Genomic DNA, 21,816 nt, shown 5'->3' with positions numbered 1-21,816 from the left:
TGAATATAAATGATGAATTAAGGAAGAGATGAATGGATGAATAAAAAATAGGAATGTGAATATAAACGATGAATTAAGGAAGAGATGAACGAATGAATAAAAGAAAAAATGTGCATATGAACAATGAAGTCAAGAAGAGATTAATGGATGAATAAAAGTAAATTAAATCAGTATATGCAAGAAGTAGATAAATCAAAGGTCTCTGGAGATGAATGGATGAATAGGAAAATGAAAGGTGAAATTAGGTGAATGAGTCATGGATGAACGACTGAAGATTAGTAACAGGATTAAGTGATTCATTAAAGGAGAAAAGAGCCTGCAGAGCATGAATGAATCTGAAGGCTGATGAGGCGTGAATGAGAACGGATGGATGACGGAAGGATGAGTTATAGGTGAGCTCTTCACCCCGTTAACTGAGAGATGAATGAAGAAAAGTGAAGACAAACGTGAAGATAATGTGAAAAAAAAGAAAGGATAACAGAAGCAGGTGACTCACGAAGCCGTGGTCATCGGTGCGAATCCGGCGCTTGTCATCCACGATCAGGGAAGTGTCAGCAGGTGCAGGTTTTCCAGCAGGACCCGCCTGAGGACACGAACGGACCTAATGTGGAAGAATGAGGCGGAACCTCACGCCGTTTAAATGACACAGTTGGAGCAGCTTTAGAAGAGGCAGCTTTTAATTGAATTAAATCAAAAACACAGCGACCGAAGGACCAAACTATAAAAATAATCTCTTCATTAAAACCTAAAGACCAGAGAGGGAACGTTCGGTCATGTGACACAACCGTCCGAGGGCAAAAGAATCTGGTGTTAGTGTTTACAAACATGAGCAGCAGCAGAAAAATGAAACAATATCTCCTGTAACACTTGGTTTAAATTACAAAAATAAAAATATAAAGATGAAGGAATTACAAACGAAAAGCTGGAATGTCATTAGTTAGAGACGTGGAGCAGAGCTCGACTCAAGTTTATAGCCATTTTTTTAGTGCATCCAAGTGGAGGGAGACCACAGCAGATCCAGGTCAAGAGCCTTGAACATCATTAAACCATAAGAAAGAGAATCCTTCAGGAAGAGTCTTAGGAACGATCGACTTCATTTCCACCCCGTCAGACCTTCTAGTTCGAGCTGCACAGTGAGACCCTGGACTCCACCGAACAATTAGCAATTTAGATCCATAAAAGAGAAACCACATGGATGCTCGTGAAAGTTTGATCCCGGCGGCAAATCGAGCAGCTTCTGCTCTGGTGAGTCCACTTCAATTTCAGAGGTTAAATCCTGTGTTAGTTTATAAATAAAAAGTGGTTCATCTTGATTCCCTGATCTTCTCAAAGTGCTCCGGCGTTCAGGACCTCGTGTAACACAAGCCGACGACACAAACGTAACGGTAACGAAAGAATAAAATGCCATAAGCTTGTTAGCTCGGCGGGAGAGTTCGCGCGTACTAAGCAGCAGGTCTGGAGTCAGATGGTGACGTGGTGCTGCCTCAGCTTGGCCATGAGGAACTCGTGGGTCAGATTGTGTCTCGTGATGATGCCGACGATCTGGAAGAACAAAAATGAACCGTCAGGTTGGATTTTTAACATTTCAAATGTTGAAACTTATCTATCACGATACAGGGACGACAATAGGATATATTGTGACACATCGCGATACTATAGTAACAAGTATATATGTGTAGTATTGTCGAGTACTTGACTCTGGAGTTGCAGAATTTACAGACCACATGACTCTTGACGAAGTCGTAACTACTTTGATTTGTTTTGAAACAAAATGATGTCCAAAAATCAGATTTAAAAGCTGTTGAGTCGACTGTATCCTCTCGTCCTCAGTCGCAGGATTTCATTGTTCCTTTAGCTGCGGAGGACGTAATAACTGCTGCCATCTAGCGACCGGAAGCTTAATGCAACACGAAATGAAACTAGAAAATGAACAAAAGCCTAGAATATTTTAATGTTAATGTTAATTAAAAAAATATATACATTATTCTCTTATTTAACATATTTAATTTAACACATGTTATGAACTCAAACCATAAACTAACTGGGTGTGTTGAAAAAAAAAAAGTATTTTAATTTTTGTCCAGCAAATCATTATATCTTTTTTACATTGCATTAAAAGCTGCTGGAGTCGACTGTATCCTCTCGTCCTCAGTCATTGCTGGAATCTCGCAGGATTTCATTGTTCCTTTAGCTGCAGAGTACATAATAACTGCTGCCATCTAGTGAGCGGAAGTTTAATGCAACGCAAAAATGAAAAAAACCTTGAATATTTGAATTTTAATGTTAATCAAACAAAATATATATTATTCTCTTATTTAACATTTTTAATTTAACACATGTTATGAACTCAAACCATAAACTAACTAAAATTCATTTTCATTTTGGCCTTGTAAATCATTCTATCTTATTTACATTTAACATTAAAACCGTTTTTCGGTCGCTATTAAACTTCTGGCCGCTAGATGGCAGCCTCCCTTCTGTCCTCCACAACTTAATGAGCTTTGAAATCTCCCGAGATGACTGAGGACGAGAGGATACAGTCGACTCCAGCAGCTTTTAATGCTGATGTTTGGACGTATTTTGGTTTCAAAACGAATTTAAAAACTGCTGAGTCGACTGTATCCTCTCATCCTCAGGAAAAGTTGAATTTGTTCTATTGACTAAATGTAATAAAAAATTGTATATTTACAAAATTGACTATTTTTTTAAATTTTTTACACATAGAGTTTTGTATTCCAAATCCAATAATAATAGAACTTTCAGCCAATCATGCGACACACAGACGATCATGTGACGAGCAAGCATCAAAGCATGGCGTCCGTCACTCTCTTACTTCTCCGACGGCGTTGACGACCGGCAAATGTCTGAGGCCCATCGTCCTGAAAAGGTTGTAGACCTGTGAGATGCGGGTGTTGGGGGACACGGTGTAGGGACAGGGGTTCATGTACGGGGTCACATCCTGGGGAAAAAAAACACCGTCAAGAGCTTCAGCGAACAGAGTTTTTTTTATTGGACGAAGGTACGAACCACGATCATGTGAGGGTTGAGCAGAGTCAGGTCCACGTCGTGGATGTCGGGGTACCGGGGGTAGTCCTCGGTCATCTCCGCGTAGGACAGCCGGGGCTGGGTGGAGCTCTGTCGGGGAGTGAAGAGGGTCAGAGAGAGATGGAGGGCGGCGGGTTTTTTTGGTTGCAGTTGAAGAGACTGACCGACTGGTTCTCGGTGTAGCAGACTCCTCGGATCAGCAGGTTGACCAGGGTGGAGCGCAGGATGAGGCCGTGGAAGGTCAGCGGCCGGAAACACTCCTCCATGGTCCACTCCTCGCTGGGAGACTGGTCCGGGTACAGGTTGGGATAGGGAGCGTGTCTGGAGAGATGAAGGGTTCCGTGAACACAACTTTGTTGGTTCGGCGTTTGTGTAAGTAAGTAAGTAAGTAATATATATTTATATAGCGCTTTTCGAGACCAGGTGTGTCGTTGTAAACTTCACTATTATAAATAAAAACGTATTGATAGCCAGAGGATCAAATACTATTCAATTATATTATGTTATTTGTTTAATTACTTTCTCTCGACCTATTCAAAGACATTTGTAATAGAAAAAAAAGAGGAATTTACTATTTTTCTACTCAAATCGAAAATAAATTTGAGAAACTTATCAATAAACATAATAAAAAACAGCTGCAAACATTTCCACGTTGATCTTTTTTTTTCTGATGACAAATTCAAAAAAATGTTTTATTTAAAGAAGAATAAAATGTATGTTGTATAAACTAAATTAGAGAAACGTTCTATAACACAAACAATGTATAAAATAATAAATAAAACATTTTAACATTAAATAATCTATATATCCTTTTATTTATCAAGAAACATTTATGTTAAAAAATATTAATTTATTTATCTGTTGACCTATACAAAAAATAAAATAAAATAGATTATTTTCAGCTCAACAAATAATAAAATCCATTTTAAATACTATGCAATTGAAACCTTTGGTTTGCGTGTTAGCAATCAACATAATCAAAAACATTTCTATGTTAAGTTATCTTTTATTAAGAAAATCTTCTGTTAAATAATATTTATTCTATTATTTTCTGTTGAAAATATTTGTAATAAAAAATACAATTTATCTGTTGAGGAAATAATAAAACTTGAAAACATGTAGTTAGCATGTTAGCAAACAACATACTCAAAAACATTTCCATGTTAATTTATCTTTTATTAAGAAAATCTTCTGTTAAATAATATTTATTCTATTATTTTCTGTTGAAAATATTTGTAATAAAAAAATACAATTTGTCGGTTTCAGGAAATAATAAAACTTGAAAACATGTGGTTAGCATGTTAGCAAACAACATACTCAAAAACAGCTGCAAACCATGTTAATTCATCTTAAATAAAGAAGCTTTTAATAATATTTATTTATTTATTTTCTATTCAAAAGTACCCGAATGAAATAAAATGTACTATTAATAAAATAAATTTGAGTATCCAAATGTGGTTAGCATGTTAGCGGTCAACAATATCGGAAATGGATGCAAACATTTCCACGTTAATGAATCTTTCATTAATAAAAACATTAAAAAAAAACGTTTATATTTAGTATTTTCTGTTAATGTTTTGAAATACATTTGACAAAATATATTATTTATAAAAAAATAATTTGAGAAACATTACATTGAAACGTGTGGTTAGCATGTAGCGATTAATCGACTAAATATTTCAATTGTAATTCATCTTAAATTTAATTAATTTAAATTTAATTAATAAAGAAACATTTATGTTGAATAATAGCAAATATTATTAAAATTAATTATAAATAAAATACATTTGAGAAACCGTATTCAATAGAAACGTGTGGTTAGCATGTTAGCTATAAATCAGCTAAACATTCCCATTGTAATTTTTTAATTAAATTAATTTAAATTAAATTAATTTTAAATTTAAATTAATTAAGAAAAATTCATGTTAAATAATAGTAAATATTATTAAAATTAAGTATAAATAAAATCCAATTGAGAAACCGTATTCAAAAGAAATGGTTAGCATGTTAGCACCTTCTCTCCAGCATCTGCTGCAGGAGGTCCTCGCCCTCCTCCGCCGCCTCGCCCGCCGCCACCTGCTCGTCGCAGACGTTCCTCAGCTCGCTGGACGGATACGACTTCATGGACTGACAGCGGCGCCGCTGCTCCGCCGCCCGCGACACCACGCTGGAGTTCTGTACCCCAAACGAAAGTTACCCTCAAATATTATAGTGGGAGGGGTTCTGCCGCCACCTGCTGGACACTTCAAGAATCAACCAACCTTAAAGTGGATGTTGTTGCTGACCAGGATGTTCCCCTTCATGAAGTCTCGCTCGTTGGGCCGGTTCTCGGTGACCACGGGGAAGGCGTGGTAGGCGGTGGTGCGCAGGATGCTGACCAGGGACTGGATGCGGGTGTGGGGGTACACGTAGGTCAGGTTCGGTTCGATGATGTCACTGGCTGTCAACCTAGAAAAAAAAAAACACAGGAAGTCGCTCAACATCCAGACCCCACATGGTAATAAACTAGCAGCATCCATACTTGTCCATCTCCTGCTCAGTCTCCCACTCCAGCAGGGGAACCCCTCGCAGGTCTATGTGGATGTCATAGAGGCCCTTGTTGAAGAGGTCTCCAGTCCACTTGGCCACCTGCAGGTCGAAAGGTGTCATGACTCGGGATAGAAACCTTCGTACGGGACTGGTTTACCATCAGCGTGATCATGATGGGGAGGCCGTACGTGATCTCATTGGTCGACTCGATGAGGATGACCGTCAGGCTGATGGTCATCCTGACCACGCCCCCCAGGAACGCGGCGGCGCCGATGAGGGCGAACGTGCCGGAGTAGATGTCCATCCCCAGCTGCCTGCACGACAGATCACAGGCGGGTGAGAGAGAGAAAAATCGGGCGACGGTTGAAAGACCCGTCGAAGTGATTAGAGACGATTACTCTCGGTCGAGAGACGCCGTGAGAGCTCGTTAGGAGAGTCGAGGGGAAGTGGATCTGGTCGAAGTTTATTGAACTGATTTAACCTCAGACTTTTGTTTGAACCAGGGGTCTCACATGTTCTCGGGGGCTTCCATCAAAATTGGATTTGATGAATATTTTGTACTATTTTGTTTTTGGTTAGTTCCCCCACTTTTTAACTGAACAATCAAAGCCATATAAACGATAACATTTGATCCGATGAAGACGTTTTTATTTGTTCAGGCTTTTTCTTGATTTTCTGGAACTACTGTTGTGTTATCAGTATTATCTTGATCTTTAAAGTATATACTTTATTGAATATTGTTTTGATTGTTTAAGCGCTTTGTGACCCTGGTCTGGAAAAGCGCTATATAAATACAAATTACTTACTTACTTACTTACCTTATTCCTAAAGTACAAAGATGGAGTCCCTTGCTTGCAAATATTACAGTATTATTTTACTATAAGTTTATTACTGCTGGTATTTTCATTAGTGCTTGTGTGGGAAAGGAATATGGGAAGTAATTATAACTTTCACCTTTTATGTTCCTCATACCGATACTTGTACTTTGAGTATTGTCTGATACCAGTGTCACAATATTAATGTTCTTGCACTACTGTGAAATAACACTGATTATTCTTTAATTAAAAGCAAAAAAAAGACTATAAAATGTTGGTTATGGTTAAAACCCTTTTTCAAAATAAAAATCAACTTTGTAATTCAGTTTATAATGAAAGCATAAAGAAAATAGTTAAATTGTAAAATGTGTGTACTCCTATGATCTGTGAAGACTTTCTGTGTAACAATATACTATAATAAATAAAGTGCAAAAAGTCTGCAGATGTCGAGCTCATTAAGTGAAAACAAAACTTCCTGAATTAAATAAAATGAACACCCGATCACAATATTGGATAAAAAATATAATAGAAAAGGAAAAGTAAATATAATTATAACTTATTTGAGTTTATGAAGATATAATAGCGAACTAACAGCTGAACAGAGAATTCAGTTCAGGACTCAGAGTGAGTGAAACTAAATTATTTGGCCGTCATAATATATACATATTTTTAATACATTTTTATATGGAGTTCAGTCCATGTATAGAATACCAACATTAACCCGGTCCTTGATGCAACAAAAGGTTGAGGATCTCAGTAAATGGCCCCTAGTTTAGATGAAAGAAATACTAAGATCTTCGGAAATACTAAGTATCACACGGACGATATATTATTAGTTTATCTTCCTTAAGATCCTGTTTGATGTTCAATTGTTAATTAAACTTTACTCAGCAGATTAAGAATATGGTAAAGAAGTAAAGAAGTAAAGAAGTAAAGAAGTAAAGAAGTAGTAAAGAATTAAAGAAGTAGTAAAGAAGTAAAAAGTAAAGAAGAAGTAAAGAAGTAAAGAAGTAGTAAAGAAGTAAAAAAGTAAAGAAGAAGTAAAGAAGTAAAGAAGTAGTAAAGAAGTAAAAAAGTAAAGAAGAAGTAAAAAAGAAGTAAAGAAGTAAAAAAGTAGAGAAGAAGTAAAGAAGTAAAGAAGTAGTAAAGAAGTAAAAAAGTAAAGAAGAAGTAAAAAAGAAGTAAAGAAGTAAAAAAGTAGAGAAGAAGTAAAGAAGTAAAGAAGTAAAGAAATAAAGAAGTAGTAAAGAAGTAAAGAAGTAAAGAAGAAGTGAAGAAGTAAAGAAGTAAAGAAGTAAAGAAGTAAAGAAATAAAAAAGTAAAGAAATAAAGAAGTAAAGAAGTAAAAAAGTAAAGAAGTCAAGAAATAAAGAAGTAAAGAAGTAAAGAAATAAAAAAGTAAAGAAATAAAGAAGTAAAGAAGAAGTAAAGAAATAAAGAAGTAAAGAAATAAAGAAGTAAAGAAGTAAAGAAGTAAAGAAGAAGTAAAGAAATAAAAGAGTAAAGAAATAAAATAGTACAGAAGTAAAGAAGTAAAGAAGTAAAGAAGTAAAGAAATAAAGAAGTAAAGAAGTAAAGAATAAAGAAGTAAAGAAGTAAAGAATTAAAGAAATAAAGAAGTAAAGAATTAAAGAATTAAAGAAATAAAGAAGTAAAGAAGTAAAGAAGTAAAGAAATAAAGAAGTAAAGAAGTAAAGAAATAAAGAAATAAAGAAGTAAAGAAATAAAGAAGTAAAGAAGTAAAGAAGTAAAGAAGAAGTGAAGAAGTAAAGAAGTAAAGAAATAAAAAAGTAAAGAAATAAAGAAGTAAAGAAGTAAAAAAGTAAAGAAGTCAAGAAATAAAGAAGTAAAGAAATAAAAAAGTAAAGAAATAAAGAAGTAAAGAAGAAGTAAAGAAATAAAGAAGTAAAGAAGTAAAGAAGTAAAGAAGTAAAGAAGAAGTAAAGAAGTAAAGAAATAAAAGAGTAAAGAAATAAAGAAGTACAGAAGTAAAGAAGTAAAGAAGTAAAGAAATAAAGAAGTAAAGAAGTAAAGAAATAAAGAAGTAAAGAAGTAAAGAATTAAAGAAATAAAGAAGTAAAGAAGTAAAGAAGTAAAGAATTAAAGAAATAAAGAAGTAAAGAAGTAAAGAAGTAAAGAAATAAAGAAGTAAAGAAGTAAAGAAATAAAGAAATAAAGAAGTAAAGAAATAAAGAAGTAAAGAAGTAAAGAAGTAAAGAAGTAAAGAAATAAAGAAGTAAAGAAATAAAGAAATAAAGAAGTAAAGAAGTAAAGAAATAAAGAAATAAAGAAGTAAAGAAATAAAGAAGTAAAGAAGTAAAGAAGTAAAGAAGTAAAGAAATAAAGAAATAAAGAAGTAAAGAAGTAAAGAAATAAAGAAGTAAAGAAGTAAAGAAGTGAATCAATAGTTACACGTTGAGCAGGTTCGCCACCAGGCGTCCAAAAGCTCCTCCACAGAGCAGACACGGCACGAACAGTCCACTGGGAACAGCCACGCCGTAGGTCCAGCAGGCCAGCAGGAAGTAGAGGAGGAAGAAGATGGCGAGGGTGGCGGGGCTGAAGGTACCTGCGGGTTTTAACGTTGAGGTTAATGGCGAACCTTGAGCGGAGACTTTAACGGTGCGTCTGACCTTCCTGGTGGAAGAGCTGGTGAATGGCCACCTCCTGAGGGTTGAAGAAGAGCGTGGCCATGTCGTTGTAGGTCTTGTTGCTGCAGAAGTACTGACGGACCGTGGCGTTCACCTCCTCGCTGTTCTGCAGCTGGAACACAACAAAACTTGAGAAGCTCCTCCAGACTTCCTCAGGAGTTTTGAGCGCTGGAACTCACCGTGGCGTTCTGGTGGTTCGGCGAGGACATGCTGCGACACTCGCCCAACAACATGGAGGCGGAGAATATCACCATCGTGGTCACCATGGAGACCAGAAGGCTCTCAAGGACCCTGGATGGAAAGATACTCAAATATAACTACAAAACATTATGACCAGGGTGTTTCAGGCGACAGTAGTTCTACCATAAGGTTTCGTAAAAGGAGGTACAGTTGTCCCTCATTTAACAGAAGATAAACTTCACCTTACTTATGGTGCTAAAAAAACAACAAACTCCCATGATGCTTTTCTACAAACTGCTATATTTAGCGATGGCGGATTGGTCGCTACAATACTGTATTTAAATTCAACGTCTATGTCGCCGTGTCAAAAGTGATCAACAGCTCTGATTGGATGGCTGGGCGGCAAAGCATTACGATCTGAACGTTACCTGAAGAACTTGGCTTTGGGATGGATGTGTCGGATGCGATACTTGGCGAGATGCTTGTTCATGCAGTTGAAGAGCGCCCCCAGCAGGCCGCCCACCACGCCCATGAGCACGAAGAAGGCCAGGTCCACCGCCGTCCACAGGTGGCAGTTCTTGTCGGCGTCTGCACACTTGACAGGTAGGAGATCCGTCCGTTTGATTAGAAGACGGCGATTCCATCACGGTTGCCGTAGCAACACTATTTAACCTACACACATCATTTGAGGCATCATCTCACCTTGAACTCCCCGAAGTTGAGCAGACCTGGCAGCTGGACTGATCCCCATTTGTTGAAGTTGATCCCGGAGCGGAAGAAGTTGAGGGTGAAGGTCGCCGACATGGAGCAGAAGAGCTGGAACACAAAAGTATGTGACCTCCAGATTCTTACGTTCATGAATATAATTTTTTTTCATTAAAAAAAATGGTGCAAATCACAGCTTTTAATGATTACATTTGAATAAACTTTGGATATTACACAGTGATTTTTGTGTTGCAATTGAACCTCCGGCTGCTAGATGGCAGCAGTCGTTACAACCTCTGCAGCTACAGGAACAAATAAATCTCGCGAGATCCCAGAGGATGACTGAGGACGAGAGGATACGCCACCCCTATTTGTGCGCTTGAGTTTGACTCAACTTGTGTTTCAGTAAGAGTCGCATCACGAAGACGTCTTGATATAATAATCCAAAAAGGCCTCGTCTGAACACTGACCACTTTCCAGGTGAGGGCCTGGTTCCAGAAGGAGGAGCCCTCCTCCAGGCTGAAGAGGGTCCCGCCGATGGGGGCCCCGAAGGCGGCGGCGACTCCGGCGGCGGCGCCCGCCGACACAAAGTCACGCTTGTCCCTTTAAGGGAGACAAAAGGTTAGCAAGCTAAGCTAAGACAACATTTAAATACACTTACCTGTCGCTGCGGAAATAAGGGAAGTCGAATTTGATCTTCTTAAAGGTGATGCTCTGGAACTAGAGAGGAGAAAGAGAATATTAATATATATAACGACTGCAAACAAGAACCAAAACTTTTTCCTTTCTGCCATATTTGATTAAAGTGAGTTTATCTTTATTAAGTTCAACACAAAGTTGAGATCTTTAACATTTAGTGTTTGTTATTAACCAGGAAGTGTTTGTCGTGTTTGTTTTTTTTGACTCATGAGATGCATAAAAAGCCAGTGTATGGAAGTTTATCAGTGACATCAGATTATTGATTTTTATTTTTTATTTAATCTTTTTGAAGCATCGACTTTAAAATGTTAAAAAATAAATCATGTCTTTATTTAAAGATTGAATTTGTTTTATTTTCCAATCATTTAATTAAGACATTCAAATATTTTAAAGGTGTATTTTTACACGTAATATTCTAATCCCAGTAATTACAAAATGCATTTACTAAATTCAATATATTTTTTAATTTGTAGACTTTTAAATTCAATATTTAAAAAAACTGTTTTACCAACATTTTATTATTTAAAATTCTAAAGAAAAATAAAATATATATATATTGAATTTGAAATATTTACTTTTGTATTATTGGTATTAAAATAGGAAACTATATATGTAAAGAAACAACACATTTTTAATTTAATTTTAAAGAAAAAAATATTTAACCTTCAAATGGATTAAATTATTGAATTAAATGATTAAAAAACAATATTATTGTTTATAAAAAAATCCTGAAAAGTAAAAATATATATTTCTTTTAATAAAAAAATCTGGTGTATTTTTCATTCTCTGGTTTAAAGCAAGGGCTGGTACTTTGTACACGCCTGATACATTCATTATTTAAGGGTGTGTCGTTTTTTAAGAGTCATTTAAATCTGTGGGGATGAAACGTACCTGAGGAAGTCCAGCTCCCATGATGGCTCCGCTGTGAATCATCGGACCTTCCTTCCCTACAAACAGACCTGGAGAAATGCACTTCAATCACACATTTATCCCAAGAATCCTCACCAGATGTTTTTCCAAACTTCTACTATCTTACTGTACATTTAAGACAAGTGTACGTGACTCGATCTGAATCGACGACATGACGAAGAGCGAGAATTTACCTCCAGCGACACTGAAAATCACTCCCAACGCTTTGCAGAGGAAGGTTTTCAGTCGCACGATTCCCGGCATCTTCACACCGTTTAAATAGCTCTTGATCTCGGGAATCCCGGAGCCGGCAGCGACCGGCTGAAGAAGAGCACACGGAAGGTAAAGATAGGAAACTGGGGGAAAACATGGTTGGACATTCCTGACCTCGATGAGGACGAGCACGCTGGCGATGAAGATGAAGGTCATGTTGAAGGCCAGCAGCTCCAGGAGAGAGAGAGGAAGACATCCTTTCTCACTGCAGCGTTCCACAGCTGGACACTCCAGGTAAGGTCAACACGGGTCAGATTTTCGGAACTCAAGCGGTAGAAGCAGGGATTCGAGAAAATCAACCGATATATCACAATACATCTATTTTTTTTTAACCTAATTTATGGCTATCATAGTTATTTAATGGTTAATATTTCCATACAGATTTTTGTTCTATTCACAATTAACATGGAAATATTTTCAGTGTTTGTTAATTTAAGTGTCGCAATTAAACTTCCCGCCACTAGATGGCAGCAGTCATTACGTCCTTCGCAGCTAAAGGGAACAATTAAACCCTGTGAGATCCCGGCAATGACTGAGGACTAGAGGATACAGCTTCTGAAGCATTAACGAGATAATGTTCAGTATAAGCCTGCACCATGTTTAGTAACCGATCAACGCACACAGCTGCAGCGGTTAATCTTAAGTTCAAAACTATTTACGATATTTATCTTTACTAAGCCGAGTGAGGTGAAGTCTGGTGAGGCCGGTGTTACAAAGACGTGTCGACAGATTACAAGAGCAGAGTCATTATTGGAAAAGGAATTTTGGCCTCATAGTCAGAGGTCATGTGTGATTAAAGGATTATGACTTAGAAAAGATTTGTGCAGAATTCCAGTGACCACAACTATCGACTTCAGATGAAATACACCTCATCAGCCGTTTGATGACTTTATTAAGTTCTTTATATTTATACACCTTTTATCTCACGCTTCGCCTAATATGACAACGTCTTACTTGCCATCAGGACTATTATAATTCAACTTTTTACATATTTTATCCATATTATAGCATTTTTAAATTATTTTAATTGTGATACCTTGTTTATTTTATTTCTTTTAATGTTAGCATATGATTTATTTCATTTGTAAAATGTTAAATTGTTTGTAAAAGCACTTTTTTCTGGACGTCTGGACTATGATCGCACCTGTTGGAACGATCTTCTCTCTCTTTACACTTGATGGATCTACTGACTCCTTTAAGAAACATCTTAAGACGTTTTTATTTGTTCAGGCTTTTCCTTGAATTTCTCGAACTCCTGTGTTGTTCTCAGTATTATCTTGATCTTTAAAGTATGTACTTTTTTGAGTATTGTTTTGATTGTTTAAGCGCTTCGTGACCCTGGTCTCGAAAAGCGCTATATAAATAAATATTACTTACTTACTTACTGTGATTAACAAATATTCTTCATCAACTTTACAGGAACATTGAACATGTACAAGACATTAATCACATTGACAGCGTTTTTTGTTCGCATGTTTTACAAGAATATAACCTCTAAATCTTAAAGTTTTGAGTTAATTGTTGCACAATTTCTGTGATATTGTCGCATCATCAGTATTTATTGTTTTAAAATTATCATAATGTATTTCACTGTGTTGTATCATTTCTGTTGGGGCTACAAGTATTATTATTTCAACGGTGCAGGTTAGAGATGAGACTTACTTCTCATGTGTTGATCATGAGGCGATACAAGAGGCCACTGTTGCATGCTTTAGTACATTGATCTGTAGACGTACATTTTTTGATCACGTAAAAAAGGATACAATCACCAACCACAGTGAACTTGAGATTGTTGAGGAGACGAACAAAGAAGTCCACAACGACACCGAGCTAAACAAAGAATCCAAGAGTCACATAGGCTGTGTTGGATCAGGCGGGGGGCACAGGCCAAAAAATCCACTTACCAAGCCGACAGAAGTTCCGATGGCAAACACCATCAGCCACCGTATTGCCTCATACTTTTTGGCTTTCTGTTCAGCAAAAGGAAAGTGTATTCAAGTCAACGAGAACAAAGATGATGACGTTATCGTTTTATAAGAAGGAAGTAAACCACGACAAACTTGTTCAACTCCATTTTTAAAAATCCGCAAGAAGCGAAAGCGAGTTGACTCTCTAATCTTTTCAATGTAACATCAGAGTTTATCAAAACGTTTTCACCTTGTTGTCCAGACCCTCCAGAACCTCCACGTAAGGCTCATTGACACAGCGATCATAGTCCAGGCTCTGTACACAGATGGTTCAGAAGGTCTTTTATTAGATCACATTCTTTATGTGCATGTAATAATCATGATACCTCATAGTCCTTCCGGGGTAAAATCTCTTCCTCGTCTCTTAGTTCCCCAAGAATTGTCTGGTAAAAATGATCAGAAGGGAAAAAGGTTACATTTGTAACTGTGGCTGCTTTATAATAATATTTAATTCTCGTTTTATTTTATGCTTATGTTCATCTTAATCACAATTTTCTGGAATACAAGTATTTTAAGAGGAAAACTTCAAGTATGTGGCTCAGTAAATGAATATGTTCGCAGTTGAACAATGAGAATAAGAATTGTTTGCATGATCTTTAGGTATGTTTGCTGATGCTGAGCTGGACTGACAAGAACCAGAGGGTGGAGCAGAAATGACAACACGCCACTAATAAGATAAACATTTGAAAAACTAAGCAAAAGACGCGTTAAGGGTTAAAAAATACAATTCTCTTGTTGGTTATAACAATTATTTCGTACCAGTTCTTCTGGTGTTCGCGCTTCTCCATCCCCGCAGCAACACTGACAACAGCTGCAGTTTCCAAAACACGCCATATTCCGTATTGTGACAAGAGCCCTTCGCGGACAATTGGGAAAAAATATATACTTCCAATTAAATATTTGTAAATGCGAACTAACCTGTCAAAAAACAAGCCAAGTGCACCCAAGTTACTCTACGTAAAGGTGTAATATTTGACAATAAAACATTTCGCATTTTTTCCCCTTCAATTTTTAAGTAATATAACAAGAAGTGATGCGCGTTACTGCTGGATTTAAACGCAACCCAACTTCCTGGTAGAGAGTCACGTGACTCGCAGGAGAATCTCGTTTCACAACGTCACGACTGCGCGTACATTTGCGCATAAGCGTCAAAAAGGGAATTATTATCAGATGTTATATTATCGTGTAATCTCAATGAATAATAATAATAATAGTAATAATAATACAGTTAGTGCTAATTCATAGCACACGGTAATGCAAATATTGAAAAACCAACATGTCATTTTATTATTATTAAAACGATAAGAGATTTAATTAAGTTAAATTTAAATATTAATTTAAAATAACGCTTATTTCCTGTGCAGCTTGTGAAAAGAAAAGTTAAATCAAGGTTGACCCACATCTTTCGTCAGCCTTTGTTGTGACTGTACACACACGTGACCGCGAGCGGTGGGCGGGGCTTGAGCTCCACGGCTGCGGCTCTCCTCACGCTGGATCTGGAGCCACAAGGACCCGCGGACTCAATTGAAAGCACCAGCGCGGAAACAGCTCCAGCTCGACAAGTACATTTATTTTTTTCTTCTATTTTTGTTTTTGTGACGATGTGCTCGCTATCTGCGCGTGAGTTAACTTTCTCAAGTAGTGGAGCAGAAATCCCTGCTCGTGTTGCTACTAAGCTAACAACACAAGAGAGGCTAGAACAACTACGTCATAATTAAATAAAGCATCTATTCATTTTTTATTTATTAAAAATTAATTTAAATTTTGTAACGGTTTTAAAAAAAGTTTTAACTGTAACAATATCGACTTGTGTTTTCTCAGAATAATAGTTGATGGTCTTGACCAGCTGCGTATTGAAGTAGCTCCACATGTCAATCAAACTAAAGTCCGTATAAATAGATCACTAGATTGTAGAATATTCTCTCCAATGGTTACTCCTGATGTCAACCTCGGTTAGTAGGTTTTCAACTCGTGTTCTCCTCGTTCAAAAATGTAAAGTTCATCGGCTAAAGGAAAGAAAAACCTGTGACATTAAGACGTTTGCATTTTGTGTCGCACAAAAATACGTATTTTTAAATCTTTTCCAACCATAGAAATGTCCTTCGTTTGGTATTATAAATTAATTAACTTTGCTTCATACAATTTCTATTTATTTAAATATTTTAAGCTTTGGAACGATCTTCCTCTGTGTTTAATGATCTACCGACTCCTTCAAGTAACATATTAAGACACTTTTATTTGTTCAGGCTTTTTCTTGATTTTCTGGAACTCCTGTGTTGTTCTCAGTGTTATCTTGATCTTTTAAGTATATATTTGATTGAGTATTGTTTTGATTGTTTAAGCGTTTTGTGACCCTGGTCTGGAAAAGCGCTCTACAAATATAAATGACTTACTTACAAATGGTGCAACACGGGTCTGACTCTCCACATGACACGGGTCTCTGCTCCCTTCATTAGAATTGGCCACCATGGTGAACCAGCTTCAACAAGTGGACGGAAACTGGCAGTCGACCAAGAACGACTCCAGCGGCGCCAGCAACAGCAGCGGCGAGAGTTCCAAGGAGAGCTCCCGCTGCTCCACGCCGGTGCTGGACTCCGATCGATCCGACAGGCTCAGCGAGAAGATGAGGAAGCGGATCGAGTCCAAAGACTTTTGGTTCTCGCTGGAGTTTTTCCCTCCTCGCACGGCCAGCGGAGCGGTGAACCTCATCTCCAGGTACGAGGTCATATAAATCGTACTTACCTGGTGCTGGAAGCTTCAAAAATGATCTCCTGGTTCAGGTTTGATCGAATGGGATCCGGGGGTCCACTGTTCATCGACGTGACCTGGCATCCGGCGGGAGACCCCGGCTCCGACAAGGAGACCTCCTCAATGATGATAGCTAGTACGGCGGTCAACTACTGTGGCCTGGAGAGCATCCTGCACTTGACCTGCTGCAACCAGTCCAAAGAGAAGATCACCGGGTATCTGGCGAAGGCAAAGCATCTGGGCCTGAAAAACATCATGGCTCTTAGAGGAGGTAGAAAAGTTGACATATTACACTCTCCGGAAAAAATATTTGGATTTTCATTCGGTTGTTGTATCATATCCGTATATACTCTAGTTATATTTTGCTAAATATAACTAGAATATAATAGTAACTTCTCTATTTTTGGGGTATTCCGTCAAAATGTTATTGACGGACTGACCTTCAGATCAAAACAAAAATCAATTGTATAGAGTTTGTTTCACTCGTTTTCACTAGTTTACAGGATTATTTTTTAAATAAAATGGACTTAAACCAGCGTCTTGACGTCTCTAGAGCCACAAAATAATTTAACTTTGGAGAAAGTACCGTCTTTTTGCCAAATTGAATCACATTTTGGAAAGTACATATTGTTTTTTCTTTCTTTGCTGGGGTTCAGGGCTTCACTGCTCTAAACTTCATCTTAACTTTTTCTGACTCAGGAAATTTGATTAAACATCAAGAAAATAAATTACTAAAGCTAATATACCTGGTCTTCAAAGGTAACTCTGAAACGTAGGTAATGTCTGAAATCCCTAAGGATTAAAAATAAATATAATTTATAAATTAATAAAATATGAAACCAAAACAAAACAATTGTGTGTCATTACAAACCGACCCATTCATTCTTATATAAGATTTAATTTCTGCTAAATCATTATAAAGCCCTTTAGAGACTTACACATTTTTTTTAATTTCAATTTACATTTGTTTAACTTAAGTAAGTATATTTTCTTATTAGTATTGTATTGTATGTATTATATTGCGAGAAATGTCATTTTGATAATCATATGTCAAATGTCTTAACGAAGCTGAAACTCAGACATTTTTGAAGATCAACACAAAAAATACATAGAAACTCATTTGAAAGTAAAGGAATCCCATGTGTGTGCATGTGACTAGTTTCTCTATTTTCAATGAACGTCAGTTTGGGTGGCGTGTGTGAATACCTTTGCAACAATGTGTATCCTTCTCACGCTCCTTCATCCACTTGATTGTTGCCAAAATATATTTGATAATCTCTTTCTTCCTCCAGTTAAAGGACAACACAATGAACGATTTTTGTCCTTATTTCTGTTGTCAGACCCGATTGGCGACGACTGGGAGGAGGAGGAAGGAGGCTTCAACTACGCGGTGGATCTCGTCAAACACATCCGCTCCGAGTTCGATCAGCACTTTGACATCTGTGTCGCCGGTAACGTCTTCAGCCTTTTACCTCTGATTCCACGGTTCTCGGTGAGTGACCCCTGAGCTTGTGAGCAGGTTACCCCACGGGTCACCCCGAGGCTCAGAGCTACGAGCAGGATCTGCAGCACCTGAAGGAGAAGGTGGACGCCGGAGCAGACTTTGTCATCACGCAGCTCTTCTTCAGGGCGGAGACGTTTCTCAAGTTTTTAGAAGACTGCAGGGCCATCGGGATCACGTGCCCCATCCTGCCGGGAGTGTTCCCCATCCAAGTAGGTCCGGGGTAGATGTTGGCAGTTAAATCTGCTAAGGGGCCAAATTATAAAAGGACTAGACAATTTAGAAAAAATGTTTAAAAATCTTTGTTGTAAGTAGTGATAACAACAACTATAATAAAAAGTTATTTTATTGTATATTGTGTCTGTATCTAAAGCTTTTTAAAAAAGATTCTGGTTAAAAAACTATGGACAAAACCTCTACAGTACAGTCCTTTACGTTTTATTTATTTTCACGACTATTTCGATTGTAGATTTTTACTGAAGGCATCGAAATGAATGGAAACATGTGGAATTATTCAACCAACAAATTGAAATAACTGAAAACATGTGTTTCTAGTTTAGTTTCTTCAAAGAAGCCACTTATTTTCTGCTTTGCAGACTTTAAGCTTTTTCTTGATGAATTCAGGAGGTTTTCATGTGAAATTTCACTTCAAAAAAGTGTAATTTATGTTACGTAAATAATCATAAGTAACTTGAGCGAGTGAGTCCAATCTTTTGGCCTGAACTCTCTTCTCTTCTGGTCAATGATCATTTACAAGACGCCATCATTTTCTGAATCCTTCCCGCCCCCTTCTTTCACGCCAGGGCTACCAGTCCCTTCGTCAGCTGGTGAAGCTTTCCAAACTGGAAGTGCCCGAAGAGATCATGCAGGTCATCGAGCCCATCAAAGACAACGACGCCGCCATCCGTAACTACGGCATCCATCAGGCGGTGGACATGTGTCGAGTGCTGCTGGACAGCGGGAAGGTCCCCGGGCTCCATTTCTACACACTGAACCGGGAGGTGGCCACCATGGAGGTCCTCCGTCAGCTGGGTCTGTGGATTGAAGATCCAAGGTCTGATTATTATGGTTTTCTTTCATCTCTGTGGATGTTTGTCGCATTTGTGCGCATCCTATTGGTTTCTCCTGATTTACGATCGGACATTTTTCTTTTTTTTTACAGGCGACCTCTCCCATGGGCTGTCAGTGCTAATCCCAAGCGCAAAGTTGAGGACGTACGGCCAATCTTCTGGGCGTCAAGACCCAAGAGCTACATCTACAGGACCCAAGAGTGGGACGAGTTCCCCAACGGCAGATGGTACCACTCGTAGACGGCTGTTAACCGAGTCAAAGTTGTAGAGTCTCAAAGATGTCGTCATCCATCAGGGGGAACTCGTCATCGCCGGCGTTTGGAGAGTTGAACGACTACTACCTTTTCTACCTGAAGAGTAAGTCGTCCAAGGACTCGCTGCTGGAGATGTGGGGTCAAGAGCTGCAGAACGAGAAGAGCGTCTTCGAGGTCTTCACCGGTTACATCACAGCAACACCTAATCGCACCGGACACAAGGTACAATTCTAACTGTCCACTGAGGGCGTGTATTGGCAAGAGTTGGACGATACGATATATATTGTGATACTGTAGTAACAAGTACATATGTGTAGTATTGTCCAGTACTTGACTCTGGTGTTGCAGTATTTACAGACCACATGACGAAGTCGTAACTGCTTTCATTTGTTTTCAAACCAAAATATGTCCAAACATCAGCTTTAAAAGCTGCTGGAGTCGCTGTATCCTCTCGTCCTCAGTCATCCCCATCAGGATTTTAGCTGTGGAGGACATAATGACTGTTTACATTTAGTGGCAGCCAGACGTTTAATTGTAACACACAAAAAAGCAGTAAATATTTGTATGTTCATTGTGAATTAAATAATTAATTATTCTGTGACAATTGTTTCCTCTTGACACGAGTTATGAACAATTAATTACATAAGTTACTGACATTAATGTTAAATTAATCTTTAACTCTTTTATATATATTTGCTTAAGGATCAAGTTGAGGCTGAGCAAAGACAAATGTTAGTTACACTTTTGAATTAAGAGATTAACCAGCACTTCCTCTCAATGTACTCATCGCTGCATTTGTGTGTCATTGAAAGATCGTTTGTCGACATTATCTTGTGCTTCAGAAGTTGTGTTTTAAAATCACACAAATCGTTCCGTAGTTTGAATCCTGCGTAACTCATGAGCAGGTGATCCGGTTCTGTGTTCGGGTGGTTCTTATGGGTGTGAGGATTTACAGACCACATGACTCTTGACGAGGTCAACTGAATCCTCTTGTACTCAGTCAGTGCTGGGATCTCGCTGTTTCATTGTTCCTTTAGCTATGGAGGACGTTATGCCATCTAGTGGCCGGAAGTTTAATTGCAACACATAAATTAAAACCGTTTCGATATTTAAGTGCATATTTTCTCACACCCCTAAAATCCACCTGTTCTGTCGAGTGTGTTTTGGAGGTCAAGGTTTACTCTGACCCCCCCCCCCCCTCCTCAGGTCATGTGTCTGCCCTGGAACGACGAGCCTCTGGCCCAGGAGACCAACCTGCTGAAGAACGAACTGGAGAAGGTGAACAGAAGAGGCGTCCTCACCATCAACTCGCAGCCCAACATCAACGGCAAACCCTCCGCGGACCCCATCTTCGGCTGGGGCCCCCCCGGAGGTTACGTCTTCCAGAAGGTCGGTCGGAACGAGGACGGCGAATCTCATCGGAATCGGTGCTTGACACTGCTCTCTCTCCTCCTCACGCAGTCCTACCTGGAGTTCTTCACCTCCAGCGAAAACGTGTCGGCTCTCCTCAAAGTGCTGAAGAAGTACGAGCCCAGAGTCAACTACCACATCGTGAACGTGCACGTGAGTGCGAGCGGATGGCGGTTGTGATTTCGTGCTACATTATAACACCTCGCTCAACAGGGCCGGAACCTCACCAACGCTCCGGAGATGCAGCCCAACGCCGTGACGTGGGGGATCTTTCCCGGACGAGAGATCGTTCAGCCCACGGTTGTGGACCCGGTCAGCTTCATGTTCTGGAAGGTGAGAGACTTTTGTGTCGGGTTTTAACAATGATCAGTAGGAAGGATTTATTCATGGATGGTTCTGCTCCAGGACGAGGCGTTCGCCCTGTGGATCGAGCAGTGGGCCAAACTCTACGAGGACGAGTCGCCGTCCAGGATGATCATCAAGTACATCCACGACAACTACTTCCTGGTCAACCTGGTGGACAACGACTTCCCTCTGGACAGCTGCCTGTGGCAGGTGCTGGACGACATGTTCGAGCTGCTGGACGCTCCCGCCGAGACGCTCTCTGACGGGAGCGTCTCCGAGTGAATCCGCACTCGACGCCGCAGCACGAGCTGCTCCTGACTCTAATCTTTTTAATCTCCAAACTTTTATTTAGAAGCTAAAACTTTACATTTTATTGATCACGGCGCGACATAGACGAGCTAAAGTAAGACGTTTACAGAGTGTTTTTTTTCTTTTATTATCAAAAAAAGGCGTAAAGATGTTACTGTAAGTTTAAAAAAATATATATTTGTCTTTAACTTTAACTAAATTCTGTCTTTAACATTAAGTTACATTAATGTCTACTTGTGTTTCTCCCCTGACTTCAGTTACAGTGTCTACTATTTATTGGCCTTTTGTTTGTTTATTAAATCTATTTTTAAGTAACAACATGGTTTGTTTTTTGCTACTTAAACCACATTAAATCCAAGTGTCGTCCCAGTCGTTCAGCTCATTGATTTGCTCGACCGAAGACGTTCTT

At 38.5% G+C, this 21,816-nt stretch overlaps 2 protein-coding genes across 3 annotated transcripts; one reads left to right on the top strand and one right to left on the bottom strand.

Moving 5' to 3' along the window:
• Positions 1-646: 646 nt before the first annotated feature.
• On the bottom strand, positions 647-14,821 carry clcn6 (Cl-/H+ antiporter 6). Of its 2 annotated transcripts, none has more exons than XM_087781662.1 (23): positions 14,530-14,821; positions 14,097-14,153; positions 13,961-14,026; positions 13,708-13,773; positions 13,567-13,633; positions 11,918-12,024; positions 11,725-11,851; positions 11,513-11,580; positions 10,584-10,642; positions 10,393-10,525; positions 9,920-10,033; positions 9,646-9,812; positions 9,217-9,328; positions 9,020-9,149; positions 8,802-8,955; positions 5,732-5,888; positions 5,567-5,673; positions 5,307-5,493; positions 5,060-5,220; positions 3,210-3,366; positions 3,028-3,135; positions 2,834-2,959; positions 647-1,542 (listed from the first exon to the last, which is right to left on the bottom strand). In XM_087781662.1, the coding sequence occupies exons 1-23, from the start codon at positions 14,602-14,604 to the stop codon at positions 1,462-1,464; spliced, it is 2,586 nt and encodes an 861-aa protein (XP_087637788.1). In that variant the 5' UTR covers positions 14,605-14,821; the 3' UTR covers positions 647-1,461. The 2 variants fall into 2 exon arrangements, with proteins under 2 accessions (XP_087637788.1, XP_087637789.1); XM_087781663.1 differs by having other exon boundaries at positions 9,020-9,143.
• A 406-nt stretch (positions 14,822-15,227) lies between these two features.
• Positions 15,228-21,767, top strand: mthfr (methylenetetrahydrofolate reductase (NAD(P)H)). The gene is made up of 12 exons (XM_087781988.1): positions 15,228-15,332; positions 16,227-16,485; positions 16,551-16,789; positions 17,859-17,969; positions 18,038-18,231; positions 18,823-19,073; positions 19,182-19,316; positions 19,385-19,565; positions 20,550-20,732; positions 20,805-20,906; positions 20,967-21,086; positions 21,159-21,767. Exons 2-12 carry the CDS (start codon positions 16,238-16,240, stop codon positions 21,378-21,380), a joined length of 1,986 nt encoding a protein of 661 aa, XP_087638114.1. The 5' UTR covers positions 15,228-15,332; positions 16,227-16,237; the 3' UTR covers positions 21,381-21,767.
• Positions 21,768-21,816: the final 49 nt, after the last annotated feature.

The sequence above is a fragment of the Callionymus lyra genome, chromosome 19 (assembly GCF_982586985.1).
Source record: "Callionymus lyra chromosome 19, fCalLyr1.hap1.1, whole genome shotgun sequence".
NCBI lineage: Eukaryota > Metazoa > Chordata > Actinopteri > Syngnathiformes > Callionymidae > Callionymus > Callionymus lyra.
This window is presented reverse-complemented; position numbering and strand designations above follow the sequence as displayed.